This window comes from Manacus vitellinus, unplaced genomic scaffold (genome assembly GCF_001715985.3).
Source record: "Manacus vitellinus isolate BGI_N305 unplaced genomic scaffold, ASM171598v3 scaffold_17_pilon, whole genome shotgun sequence".
In the NCBI taxonomy this organism is placed as follows: domain Eukaryota; kingdom Metazoa; phylum Chordata; class Aves; order Passeriformes; family Pipridae; genus Manacus; species Manacus vitellinus.
In genome coordinates this window covers 14,856,408-14,870,714 of record NW_021939256.1, presented here as the reverse complement: position 1 = coordinate 14,870,714, position 14,307 = coordinate 14,856,408, and the positions used below count along the sequence as shown (strand labels likewise).

Sequence of the window (14,307 nt, the reverse complement as noted above, 5' to 3'; positions counted from 1 at the left end):
TTAAAAAAGGCTAAGCTGGAATTCTTGGAAATGATAATTCACTCTTTATGCACAGACTTGATTTTCTTTTCTTGCTGATTTGGATGAGGTGGCATAGGCTTTTATATCAGTGTGTTCTTGCCAGCAACATTTAGTAATTCATTCTGCCAGACTGAATGCCACCTGAGACATTGCATTTTTTTTTCTGTCTGTTGAGGTGGTATCTATCACATAGAAATCTGGATACTGGAAGAGGGACTGTATAGTGGAAAGTAATATATTACTTATTATGGATTATGGTAATTACAGAAAGGAAGATCAGTCTCAAGTACCAGTTTGTCAGCTGAAGCTGCAGTTATTTAGTGATTTTGAAAATCAGGCAAAAGGAATTTCAAATTGTGTTATTTCAAAAACTGTCTGTAGTCTCCACCACCCACTATTTCAAAAGGTAATTTAAATTAAAGTCATTTATTCCAGTAACTTTGCAATTATTATTTTTTGTCAGAGGACTCTGGCAATGTTTATCTTCAGTACTGTTAACTTCAGTGGACATGAATTGCAAGCATTTTAGTTGACTGTCTCCTTGAAGGACTGTCTTCTTAATCTATGAAATCTCACTACAGTGAGTCACTATAAACCAGAGATGATAGGTATTTGGAAATTGAGGATGATTTATAGATTTGAATTTGTCAGGTTAGCACTTATGATGTCACCTAGAAATTAAAAATCCTTTTAGAACTATTTTATGTGTATTAGGTAATTATTCTGTTTTAGCACTATCAAATCTGATAAATAATTAACACAAGTTCTTTACTGTAAAACTAGATCTCAAAAAAGAAGCATTTAATTTCATTTACATTATTACTGTTCAGAACATAGATACTAGGAGGTATATTCACATATTCATAAGAGATTCAGCATCTGTTGGAAAAAGGGAAAACAATTCAAGATTTAAATCCATTTACTCATTAAAAATAGCATTTATTCTCAACTTCAGAAAGAAATAAATATAGTTGTTTGAAAAGTTAAAATAATTTCAGTCTTTGTTTTTTTAACCGATGGATGTGACAGTTAATTTTGTTCTTCCCTGTAAATATCTTGTAAAATGTACAGAAAAATGTTTTAATCATTACTGTAATAATCAGCTCACTGTTATCAAAAGAATGGTTAGTATTGAGTAACTTCAATCCTTTTTGTATTCTTGGCATGTGAGAAAGACCTATACTGAAGCATGAACAGAACACAACTTTTAGGAACGTGTACTCATTGCCTAATTGAATATATAATTCATTGTATCATTCATTTTAATATATCATTCATTTTATATTAAAAAAACCCTACCTAACCAATCCTCTAGTGTGCATGCTCATTATATTGAAATTAGGACCTTCTGTTGCTTAAGTGCTTTGTACATAGAAGCACAAACACATCTAAATTTACTCTCTTGTGTAGGCCAATTGAATTAACTTAACTGCACATTTGAATAATATAAAAATGCACATAATCATCAGTAGAACCAGGAATCATAATTTCTTTTAGAAATCACATGTAACTATTCACTTGAGAAAACCATTTATAGTTTTCTCTATAAAAATGGAGAATCAGACAAATGGAAGGATCCAAAAAAGCTAAGTGTGTTCATGTTTTTGCTTTGAAATAGTGTAGTTTGTCTGTCAAGACCAAGAGGGCATTTTCTATATATATGTTTTAAATTTCTTGATTAAGAAGTAAAGATTCTTCCCTCCTGCTGAGTGAATGCTGTGCAAGTCATTCATTAAAAAATATGTAAAATTATGTATTTTAAGTATGTTGTTTATTATTAAGTCAGTTCTTTTATTAAATCATTTCCTTCAGAATAGATTTACATCTAAATATTCATGGCACACTACAGAATCGTTTAATTAAAAATTAAAACTTTTGTTTTTCTTATTTCAGTTCAACAGAAGAACAGTTTCACTGGCAAACGCAAGGTAATGTACTTATCTACATATATGTATTGCATATATTCTCTCTCAGAATGATCATTTTTTCCTAAATAAGATGGAGTGGAAAACCCATTTATTTATGTAACGTTTTTTGTTGTTTACATGTGGATTTTCTTCATTGCTAGTTTGTGAAAACTCTACTTAAAAGCTGGCAAAATTTGTGAAAAGTTGTTATGGTTGACAAAAAGAACACTGAAACTAACGTAGAGTTTTGAGAGGGGGCATTGCTAAACGTGTCTCTAGTTTTCTTAAGATTAGACCTGAACTTTATCATTCTGTTTTCAAAAAAATGGCATAATTTTCAGTATGGCCAACCTCCTCTGAATGTGTGATCTTGCTGTCAGCTAGTCCTTCATCAACTGTGAATGCTTACTCACATATCACTGGTTTTACCATGTCTTGTAACTGGTTTTATCTTTTGCTCTTCTTTGACATTTTCATGTTATTAATTTTATCCCAGATGGTCAGAAGGATATAGAAGATGAACTCACCACTGGTCTGGAGCTGGTGGACTCATGTATTAGATCACTGCAGGAGTCAGGGATACTCGATCCACAGGACTATTCAGCCAGTGAAAGTAAGTTGCTAGAAATATGTGTTCTAGAAAATTTCATGCTTTGAAACTGAATGCATGTCTTTTAGTGTTTTTCTTGATTATTTTCTTATATTGGCAGAAGGCAATGTAGTTGTGAGCAAGTAAATTTGCTTCCTTGCCTTTGCAAGTTAATTTTTGGGTTTGTTTGTAATGGAGGGAATCTTGATGCTAATTTTTCAGGAAAAACAAACACAAGCAAACAAACAAAGAAACAAACCAAAACAAACCACATGGAGTATATTTTAAGGAAAATATTTTGTAGTTATAATGTTCCTGCACTATACTTTAAGGTCATGTCACAAAACTTAAACATCACCACCATAAAAGCAACTTTCAAGCAGCAGTTTTTGACCGTGCAAAAGTAATAAAAAGAAAAATAGTGTGTGGCTGTTAGAAATTCTGATGTCTCATTGTAACCACTTGGCCAGGTACCTGATACTCCTTAAGACTAAAATTTTCTAGTGGATACACAGATGGAAATAGATGAACTTTTTAAGATGATGCACAGAATGGCAGCTGTAGCAAAGCTGAAGTCTTTTCTCAAAGGTTGGCTCACTGGTCATTTACCAGCCATTCCATTTGCAGAATTATGCAATAGGTTCTTGGCTAGGACCAGCCACTGGGGAAGTGAATCAAGGCTAAACAACAGCAAAAGTGAACTAGGGACTTGCCACTCAACATATTTGTAGAGAAGATGTCTACCAACACTTGTGCTCCTGAGTCACACCGAGACAAAGTTTTCCAAGGTGTTAACAAGTCTGTTGTCTGGTATAGCACTAGATGATGAAAAAGCAGGTTACTTCCCTAATTTCTTTCCTTTTCCTCAGTCTCCTATCTCGTACTCTGTTCCCATCTCCCAAAGTATATATCCACTTTCGTTTCACTCCCCCTGCAGCTCCTGACACTGGCTTGGCTTTTCAGCTTTCTCTGGTATTGCTCTACATCTCCTTCGCTGCTCAGTTGATCCCCTGCTGCCTAGTGCCTTCTGACTGAGTCACATCTTTTGAGGTGGCTGCCCAAATTCAGTTTTTTTGAAATCATAGGGGAAAAATCTCTCCTTCCTCTGGAAAGGCTGATGACATCCACCTTCTGCAAAGCGTCTCTAGCAATGACAAGTCATCACCTGCAATGTGGTAATCAGGTGACAGAAGGAAGATATTACACACTGCATGGAGAATTTTAATTTGTCAGAACATTTTTCATTCTTTTAAAACAAGATTTGCAGTAAAATTCACAGCTGACAATCCTGGGACAGTAGAAAATTTTTCACTTCTCATGTGCATAAGATTTCTGGACCAACAATGTCACTAAAACCTTTGTTACAGTGTTGCTTGATCTGAACACAGTCTGTGTGATTGACATCTCTGAAGATGTTACTTGATCTGAACAAAATCAGGAAAACATTATGAAACAATGTAAGCCCTGTTTTTTTCTTCTTTCGTGAGTGAGGAGAAACAGAATGGATTAGAATGATAAGGGTTGCCTTCAAAATGTGATTCTATGATAGAAAAATGAAACTGGCTAGATGGCTTTAGAGGAGGTTGGAGGCAGAGAGGGGCTGTCTTGGTTGGGAAACTGGCTGAAGAGATGGAAACTAAGAAAAAAAATCTTAGGGAAAGATGAAGACAGTACATGGAGTGAAGTCTGGGTATGTGAAGAAAACTAGTACTAAAGAAATTTCTTGAGAGTATCACAGAAGCTAAGACACAACTAGGAATGTATATAGATAGAAAGAACAATAAAGAACATGAGCAAATGGAAAACGGTGATGGAGAAGAGGAGCAACAGAGATGGATTGTGTAGGGCATCAGCAGGGGAGGAACTGAGGTTTGTTGAAGCAGGAGGTCCAGACAGAGTGTTGAAAGCTGAGTTTGCCTGGCTGAATGATTTGTTCATGAGATCGGAAGTTAGGTGGAAAGAGAGGGAACACAGAGTGATGAGAATGACAGCTGAGAAAAGGAAAAAGTGATAGCATTATGGACAGGACAGTAGCTGTACCTAAGAAACATAGGTTTGGAGAGAACAGGCAGGAGCACATGCTCACAAGGGAGCAGGCTTCCCCCTAAAGAGCTGCAAGTTTGGTTTTCATTGTCAGGAAGTATCTGTGAAGCCTTTTGTCACAGTGCCCTATATTCCTCTGCTTCAGGCACAACTAGAATGTAATGAAACTAGATTGCTATTTGCTGTTCATGGTTTTAATTAAACATCAGATCTATATGCCAAAGCTAACAGTTGCATCTCTGCTAATCACTAATAAATACAATTAGGATGTCATATACTGGATTTTCTTTCTGTTTTGGGGGTCTTTTTTCAGTTTAGAGTAAAATACCACAAACACATCAGACAGTTAAAATGTTATTGTGTCAAAAGTACCAAAGTCAAGGCTGTCTGTAAACCATAATTCAAATTTCTTATGACTGCATTATAAAACAATTATTATCATGCCCTATTTTGTACATTTTCTGTCCATACTTCATTTACCCCGAAGCTGAGGGGAGAGTGCTTCTGACTTCTCTAAGCAATGAGTAGAACACACATACTCAATGAAAAGAAAAATCTCATATTTACTTAAAATTTGTGTCCCTCCTTCATGTCCTAAATTTTTCATGTTATAGTTGTGAAAACATTACAAGTATCTTCTACTAATACTTTGTTCTGGGTGTTCCCAGTTAGGTGTGCTGAGAACAAACAGAACAGAACACTGTGGAAGCACAATATTGAAAAAAAAAGAAGTGTGATACAAAAGGAAATTTAAAGCTCTCTCTGAAAATGTCTCACACACAGCATTTGTATTTCATAGACACCTTTGTTCTTAATCTTGTCAATCTCCAAATAGAAAATGAAGTCTATATAGATGTCTCACTTAACAGGTATTCCAAAAATTGTTATTTGTGATGCATCTGAAATAAATGTTGGGTCACAGAATAATCCACCAGGATGCTGGGTTTTTCTTAATTTGTATTGGACATTTTTCAATGGAGGCCTGAGGTCATGCAGTAAAAAATAAGGCAGCTACAAAACACTGAATAGTTTTGCATTTTCTGCACTGTCTGTAAGACAAGAAAGGAGGGGAAGAGGGATAATTCAGAAAAGGAAACTTAGTCTGGCATTTCATAACTTTTGAGCTCCTAACTTGACAATTTTAGTTATGTTTACTTCTTTGCAGTTTGACTGCAAAACTGTATTTTAAGTAACAAGACTGACTCTGAGGAGAGCATTTCCAGCCTGCCATGACAGTTCTAGTCTAGTTGAAGCAGATGAAAGCCTGCCCAGGGATGTAACCACAGCTTCTTTTTCTGAATATCTAGACTAGTGTGCATCTAGTCTAATGAGTTAATCTATCAGTAGCTCTGCCTTAATAGAGGATTAGTGTGTCTGTAGTCAGAATCTTTACAATTCGGTTTCATGCACTCTGATTTTCTCAGACCTAGCTTTAAAAAGTCATCACGTAGCAGTCAGCTGCTATAATACTCTAAATCTCAAACATCACTTCACATGTGCTATTCCTTTAGTAGCAAATAAAAGCCATGAAAAAAAGGCAAATGGGACAAGTCACATGAAAGGGGCTTACACAGGAGGGGTTCTGTATTGCTAGTAGAGATGCTCGCTAATTATCTTTACTGAATGTGAATCAGCAAATGTAAAAAACCTTAAATATATAAAGCTCTTATTAATTTGGTGAAATGAAAGCAGAGTGATCAGTGGATTAAAATTCCTATCAGACAGGTAGATTCGTGACTGCTGCGAGCTCTCATACAAGCTTCCTGTGGTTTTGCTGACCCTGGGACAAGGTTATATCCAGCTGAGGGGAGCTCCTGCACTGTTGCCCATCTCTTTCTTCTGTCCCTATCCAGTATAAATTGTCTTCCCCAAACCATGTGTTTCCAGTTGCAAGTGACAGACGAAAAGTCAGGAAACTTCCAGAATTTTGCAAGGAGCTGCATCTGACTTAAGACATGAACCTACACCTCAGTGGTCCAGTTCCCCGTACTGCAGAGATTTCTCTTTATGTAGCTCTAGATCTGTCAAGATTGTGTCACTCCAGTTTACATCAAACATAATATAGTTTTTGTGGCATAAGAGGGGAGTTCAGTTTGTCCTAAGTGTTTGCAGGGATGTCATCAGCAGAACTACAGTGGTCCACACATACCCTCAGCCCCTGAGAGTGGGTATGTACAGGCTGCTGCTTGTGTCAGTGGCCATTCGCTACAGTGTGTCCTAAGGACCAGCCGGGTTCCTCAGCGTTACTGTGAGGGCACTCCATCTGTTCTCCTCTCTGCTCTACATTGCTGTAACACCCAGCATGGCTGGCTGCTCCTCTCTGAAAATATTTCTTCCTTCCACCATTATGTCTCTCTAATGGGAACTCGAAAATACTGCTTTTGCACAAATGAAGATAAGTAGCTGTCACTTGAAATAGGATCAGGGAAAGACCAGGGACGTGAGAGCCAAGGTAATCACATATAAGACACTGGAGACGAGTCATGGAATAGGGATGGGAATGCACAGTAAGTGTAAGACCTGAAATCACTGGGCAAGGAAACATGCAGAGGAAGAAACTTTAGTCCAGGACAGAGATAACACCCAGGATGTTTCAGACTTAAGACACAGTAGTACTGAACAGTGGCTGTAGCTCAGGAAAGGTATTTTCGTGGCGGAATTGTTTAATTTAGTGGGGAAAGATGTGTGAAAATAAGACTGTGCAAGGGCTGAGTATCCATTGTAGAGACCAAAAATTAATATTTCAGATTAGAAATCTTGGAAAGATGTGGGATAAAGGAAGCAAGAGATTTTTTTCCTCCCCTTCCCATCACTGCACCACTGTCTCAAATCACACAACTACTTCAGATCCATTCCTTTTATGACCTAGGTAATACACCTCCTTTTTTTTGTTTGTTTGGTTTTTTTTTTGGGGGGGTGGGTTTGTTTTTTTGTTTTTTTTTTCTTTCTTCCCCCTCACTATATGTAAGAACAATTGAAAAAATAGAAAACTGCATGGAAGGAAGGAGAGTAAACACAGATATACAACTGTCTGAGTGAAGAAGAGTGGCTGCTGAGAACATTTGTCTTTAAGCTTTGATAAGGTTCAGTCTGGCCTGCAGATAAGTGGGAAAGGTCCTGATGAATTTCCTGAGGCCCCTAGATGTCCATCCTGTGTAACACAGAGAAACTGCAGTCCTCTAAGCAAGCGTTAAGACCAAACTACCTTTTCCTGCCAGTGTTTGTAAATTTGCATTTTAGAGATGGGTAGTGTAAGATAAATGTGGAACGAGAGGAAAATCTGGGTCCTATATTTCTTTCCCTTCTACTGGTTCCTCTGTACCCCTATCCCTGTAGTTCATTACCATGTCTCATTAGAGGACTGTCACAATACTATCATCAAAACAATTTCTGAGATGATAATTAGCTGAAGCTCACTGAATCCTTACAGAACATGCTGAGTCCATACAGTCTCTACTGAATCCTTAGAGGCTACAGTGGTGGAGACAGGCAATGGTTTTTTCCCCTGTCATGGCATTAGCAAAAGGAGGGTTGGATGGACTGCTGAGGTTATCCACTGACACTTTTTTCCTAACTTAAACCACAAGCTCACATGTCTGCTAGTCTAGAAGTCTCTAATTTTACTTCAAGGTATCTATACTTAAATCTTTCATGCTTCTTCCTTTGCTTCATCTTCCACAAAGTGAGCATAAGACCAGTCTTCAAAGGATTATGGGACAGATTTATGGAGCTTTTGTTGTTTACGTTTCTAACTGAAACAGAATCATTTCACTGTTTTTCACTTGCTTAATCACTTCATGTGACAACCCTCCTTTTTTGCTCTCTGAATCAATACCACAGACTGCAGCAACAGAGTTCTAATTGACATGTATCAAAAAGCCTCTTGGATCATTCTCCCAAATATCTTGATAATTTTTAAATGCTACATGTTAAATTTCAATTAAAAAACAAGTGGGTTTATATTAGAATTGCAGTTTTTCCTGTCCAACATTTTCAGTACTCCAGACAATTTTTTTCCTCACATTTGCTGGATATATTTTATTTATATCTGTGACCCTGTTGTCCTGGTTCTCAGGATTAATTGCAGAATCCAGCACACTGATAAGGGAATAAATACAATGTAGATTTAATATTACCATCTTCTTGGCTAAGGCCATTTCATAGTGCACTACACTGAGGCTACATATTGACAGAATTGCAGACAGTTAAGGATGTCTCAGTCCTTCTGGGGAAGAAAAAGCATGGACTCAATTCCACAATATATTTACTCTTTTAGTCATTTGAAACTATTTGCCCCAAATACAGCACAAATAGGTAGCAGTACCATTTATTTAGACGTTGATTTTTTTCCTCTGAAGAATGATTTATGTTGCAAGAACAGATTATTTTTATCGCATGCACTTATATGTAGATGTTGCATTAGACAGATATAGTTTTCACATAAATAACCTGTCTAATTCTGAGGCTAAAAAGAGAGGCTAAACTCTTATTTTGTTCTCTTAATTCATTTTTGTTTCAGCAATTTTTTGTAATAAGAGAGATCCCCCTTACTCAGCACAAAAGCAGATGTCCCAGTTTGAAAGAGCACTCCTTGTTCAACCTTTATGATTTTCAGCCTTTATCAGCTGCTTTATTCATAGATACTGAAAATGGATTGAAACAAAAAGGCACTATTTACACAATGAATGTGTAAAAAGATGTGTGTTTATGTGTTTTCCATCCTATAGCTCTTGTTTTATGAAATTGCCACCTGTCAGATGGCTGACACACTCAATGAGATGAAATTTGGCATCAGTGGACCTCACAATTTTTTGATAGATGAAGTTATTTCCATTTGATTATCTGCTCTGAGAGCCAGGGCGATCCAGCTGAGTCATTCTTTGTGCACACAAAGGAGGTGTTCTCGTGGGATCTCTTGGTAAACACACACACTACTAAAATCACGTGCTCTTTAAGTATGTTTCAGAACTGAAAAACACATAGGAAATGTGCATGCCTCTCTTTTATTTCAGAATTGCAGTCTTTGGAGTAGGAGTGGCAGAAATGCATAACATCAGTTACACTATCTTTCTGTCTGCTGCATTAATGCAAACCTGGCAGTTGTCTGACTCAACAGTTCATAGCTCCAAATAAATCTCTCAGAGTATGAAGTCTGAAGTCTGAGGAAATTTTGATATTTTGCAGAAACTTCTGTTAGTATTGCATTATATTTAGGTTAAATATTTATAGTCGGACATTTTGGATGCCTCTCCTTATTCCATTCATCTCTTCTAATCCAAGTTTTTTTGCCAATCTTGGCTTCAAAACTTTGGGGTTTCAAAATCATCTTTGCCCAATTTGTAATGAGGCAAATCTTTTTAAAGGGTGGTCTCACAGTTATTCATTATATGTTCTCACAGATAAAGTTGTACAAAAATTCTCAACTGTGAGTCAAGTTCAGTCTTTTGAAGTAGTTATTAAGCGTAGATTTTTGAGAATAAAATGTTGTTTCATTTACCCACCTCCCTGTTCTGTCCCTAGTCACCCTAAGTGTGAGTGTGAAATAATTATTAAGTCATTTAAGATTGTAATAGCCACTGGCTGATTGCAAACACCAAGACCTGCAGTCCTCAGAAGGAGATGGATGTCTTTACAAAATAGCTGACCATGAAAAATTTCTGTAGATTCATTGCTAAACCCGAAAAAGATATTAAGATTTGATAAAATGAAACAGGCTCTAGTGATCCTGAGAGCCACCTCTTACATCTCAGCATCAGTGTTTACAGCCAGTGATGCCTCAGGAAATGCTCCGTCAACACTAAGCATCCTAAGCTTGGATTTTATTGTTTTCATCCTTTGTCAAAGGCAGAGTTCAAAGACATTGAGAATAGCACCAGATGAAAAGATATAGCTCAAACACTGTCATTCAGTACTCCACCACTTCTGCTCTTACGGGTATCAGGATGGTAAGGGCCAGATAAAACAGGCACATCTTTGTTGCTGACATATCACATCCTAGTAAATTCATGTCCGTGTTCTCACTTTAAGAACATAAGTGAAGTTTTCCTTTATGGTCTCTTCACTTACGCAGGCAGGAGACCATTGCAGAGAGTCAAACTTAGGAGCAGAGTCACAGTATGGGCTTTCACCACCAGAATTCCTGACAGACTTTGGTATTTATTTTATCAGCCATAGTCCACTGTGAATTTCTGACAGTGGAGTATTGGGGACTGTGACTCAGGTCTAGCCGATCTTATTACTCTTTTGTTCACTGCCTGTCTTCAATTTCATATGTGGTTGCTGCAGGAAAGAAGCCTGGTGATGGCTGAAGGAATCATCAGTGTTCAGGGAAGCAGTTTATGCTTTTTCTGGTTCCTCAGGGGTGGCACAGAAGTTGCTATGGGCACCCACTTGTGCAGGGCTTCAATCATCTCGATTCTTCTGTAGCCCTTCTGTAGATTGGGAAGATGTCTGGGCAGGTTTATAGGTTTTCTTAGGGAGAAAGCACTAGAAGTCACTGGCATAACTGCTGTTTAAAAAGTGATGGCCCAGTACATGCCCTTACTGTTGGACCCAAACTTCTGCAGGCTCCCTCTTGCAATTTCCTCTACTTAGGAAGGAATCCCCAGCTGGAGACACCCACACCATCTTAATATCCATCCTTCTCCCTTACTGTGCTCTCACCTGCTGTATCTTTCTCTAAACCACCCATTTCTGTCTGATCACATCCTTGTCTTTTGCTTCCTTTCTTGTTTCAATTTCCATCTTTTCTTTTATCTTCTTCCTTTGTCTTTAATGTTTTCACACATCATGAAATAAGGCCTCAGTGTCTTGCCCCCAAAAGAGATGATCATTCATCCTCAGAGGCAAAAAAAAACCCAAATCCACCCATTTTCTGTGTTTAAGTGGCCTTGCTATCCTGACTTTTCACATACTTTCACAATAACTTGAAGCAAATTCAGATTATGCATTGGTGTGTCATATTGGAAGTCCAGGAGTAACACTATGAGAACATTGCAACTAAGTAATTTCTAATTTACCTCCATTTCTGCACAGCAGCCTACAGGCTGAATTTTTGTTTCAGTGTGCTGTGACCTGTAACATGGAGTTTCTTGGAGTTTCCTTATATCTGCTTATGTCTGTAAGATGAAGCACACTTTTCCATACTGATAACCACAATATTACTTCATATTTCTGAGTTTGCTTGTCCTGAGATGAATCTGATTTTGGTACCTGGTGTCATTTAATGCTGTGCAACTGACTTAAAATCCTTGCTTAAGGAAAACAACCCCTCACAATCTAGCTTTAGTACTGTAGTACAAAATGTGAATCTCAAATTGACAGGAGCAGTAACAGCAGGTAAAACATATATGGAGTGGGGAAATGGAAAGATGAGAGTCAAGACCAGGAAAGCGGGAACAATTAGTAGCAACATCAAAGATAGATAGTAGTAATGCCTGTAATGCTTAGTCTATGTCAAACACAAATTCTGCACAGGCAACCAGGTGTTCCCTCATCCACTGCAGGAAGCAGTTACTGAAACTCATTAGAAAATGACAGTGTCTTATAGTAGCATCTGTAGGAGCAGAACAAAGAAATGCTTTTGGCATTCGAACCTACAGCGCAAAAGAACATCAGTAAATATTGTGCCTGTAGTACAGTCCAGGAAACAAATGCACCCACATCCTTACAAGAGACTGATAAACCACTCACCCTACTCATGCCTTAGTGGCACGCCAGTCAGTGCATACTTGGCACAATCAGAAGTGCCAAGAGCCGCATCGTTCTGGGGTCTGCTGATGCCAGCTTGTGAGCATAAGCAATATGTAGATGCAGCCTTGAAAAAGAGGTAGTTGGCTTGTTAGTCTGTGTAACGTGATGTACATGGCACAGAAAATTTTGGCAGGTATGGATTTGGATTTGATTTTTTTTTTTTTTGTGCTACGCTACTGCTATGCAGTTTACATAGCTTTCAATTAAGCAGGATTTTTGTGACTTCTGTGGTAATGCAGAGTAGAGAGTTGCCTCCATTTTTTTCCATTCTGGCCTTATAAATGGAGAAATTCATTTTCTGAGGATAATGTGAGAGCAGAGAGTGGGGCACATTTGTGGACACAGAAATGTGTCCACAGAAGGATGCACTTTCTGGTTTATGGCAGAGAAGGTTTAGGCAGATGAAAAAGATTGTAATAAAATTTTGACCTTTTTGACTTACTTTTTAATTGACTTCTGAGGCAGTGCTAAGCACATTCTGAACTGGCTCACCTCAGAGACCAAATAGTAATTTTCTTTTGTGGACAGAAAAGATTTGGGACTTAAACCTGTCAAAGGTCAAGGAAAAATGGAGTTCCACCTCATACAAGAAGACGAAACCTGTTTTGTGCTAGTAGTTAAGTTTATAGAACAACATAATAGCATAATAGATCTGCTGATATCTTTTGTATTAGATCCAAATATCTGGTGAGTAGTTTTATGGGCTTTTATAATCAGAAGCTGTTGAGCACGTTTTTTTATTTTCAAGTCTAATTTAGGTCTATCAGACACAATTAATTTTTTTTATTTCTGATAACGCATTCAGCTTCTATAACCATCTGATTTTATTTCCTAGTGATAAAAAGGGAACAGGTTAGTTTAATGCTACTGATAGCAATTTTAGGCTACACTAGGCACAGAGGGTGACTAGAAACACCTGACATTAACAGTTGGTCTTCACAGGTATAAAATACTTTAAAAAAATAGGATTCAGTAATGCAAAATATGTTCTTAATTTACATGTTTGGAATTTTTTTGGTGTAAACAAAACCCACACTCCATTTTAAATGTAGTTATTCTTTGAAAAATGGTAGACTGACAATGAAAACACAAATTAAAAAATAACAATTTTTAATGCCAAAAATCGGTGTTTTCCAAATGGAAACATGGCAGTTCCTTCTGAGCTGGATCTTCCTGCCTATGTTGCTGCATTAACAGTTGCCTCCTCCTGCATACATATTTCTTGTTGTGGTCACATTCAGAAACATATCTAATCCCATCCAGGAGCCGTGCTTAGATACTGTTGTCCTGTGGTTCCACACTGTGATCTTTTAATAGCGAGCAAACTTCTGTTACAGTGAAGTGTTCTGCTACTCCTAGAGTTGTAGAGTTTCTCAGAAGTAGCAAGGTCACCATCAGAAAGACTAGAGGATACTATTTTTCCTCTTTGTGACCTCTGTAATGCAGAAATGTAATTTAGTTGTTATCCTGGCTGCCTATCTTGTTTTTGTGTTGTGTCTATCTGTTACTCCTGTAAAGCACATCATCCTAATGGCCAGTGATAAATTATCTCTTTCAGAGACTTTGTGATTTTGATATCTGCAGGGTTTAACAAGTGATTTAATAAAAGATGATTAATCTTCTACAAAAGAAGTTGTTTAATCTTGGGGTCAATGAAAAAATCATAGTACTAGGTTATCCTTGGTTTTAATCAAAATTTAAGATAGCTTATCTATCCAAAAAAACCAAAACCAAAACCAAAAAAAAACCCACCAAAACAAAACAATCAAACAAAAAAATAATAAAAAAAAAAACAAACCCCAAAACTAGAGCAACTTCTGTATTCTGATTTTATATATGTATAAATCAGTTCTTGCTCAGTGCATGTATTTTGGTCCATTTTTCTCTAGCATGTTCAGTAATTTCTCTCATTAGTAATGGAACTCAAGATCTTTTCTTACTGTCAAACATTGCCAAGTCTTACTTATGAAAGAAGGTCTGGCTGGTTTTACATTT

The 14,307-nt window shown here is 37.3% G+C and overlaps 1 protein-coding gene across 1 annotated transcript in view; it reads left to right on the top strand.

Moving 5' to 3' along the window:
• Positions 1–14,307, top strand: part of LOC115307331 (catenin delta-2-like) — a 362,256-nt gene that overhangs the window by 326,431 nt on the left and 21,518 nt on the right. The window contains exons 5-6 of the mRNA XM_029958906.1: positions 1,915–1,949; positions 2,425–2,541. Of these exons, the coding sequence (XP_029814766.1) occupies positions 1,915–1,949; positions 2,425–2,541 (152 nt within the window). The remainder of the gene's footprint in view (positions 1–1,914; positions 1,950–2,424; positions 2,542–14,307) is intronic.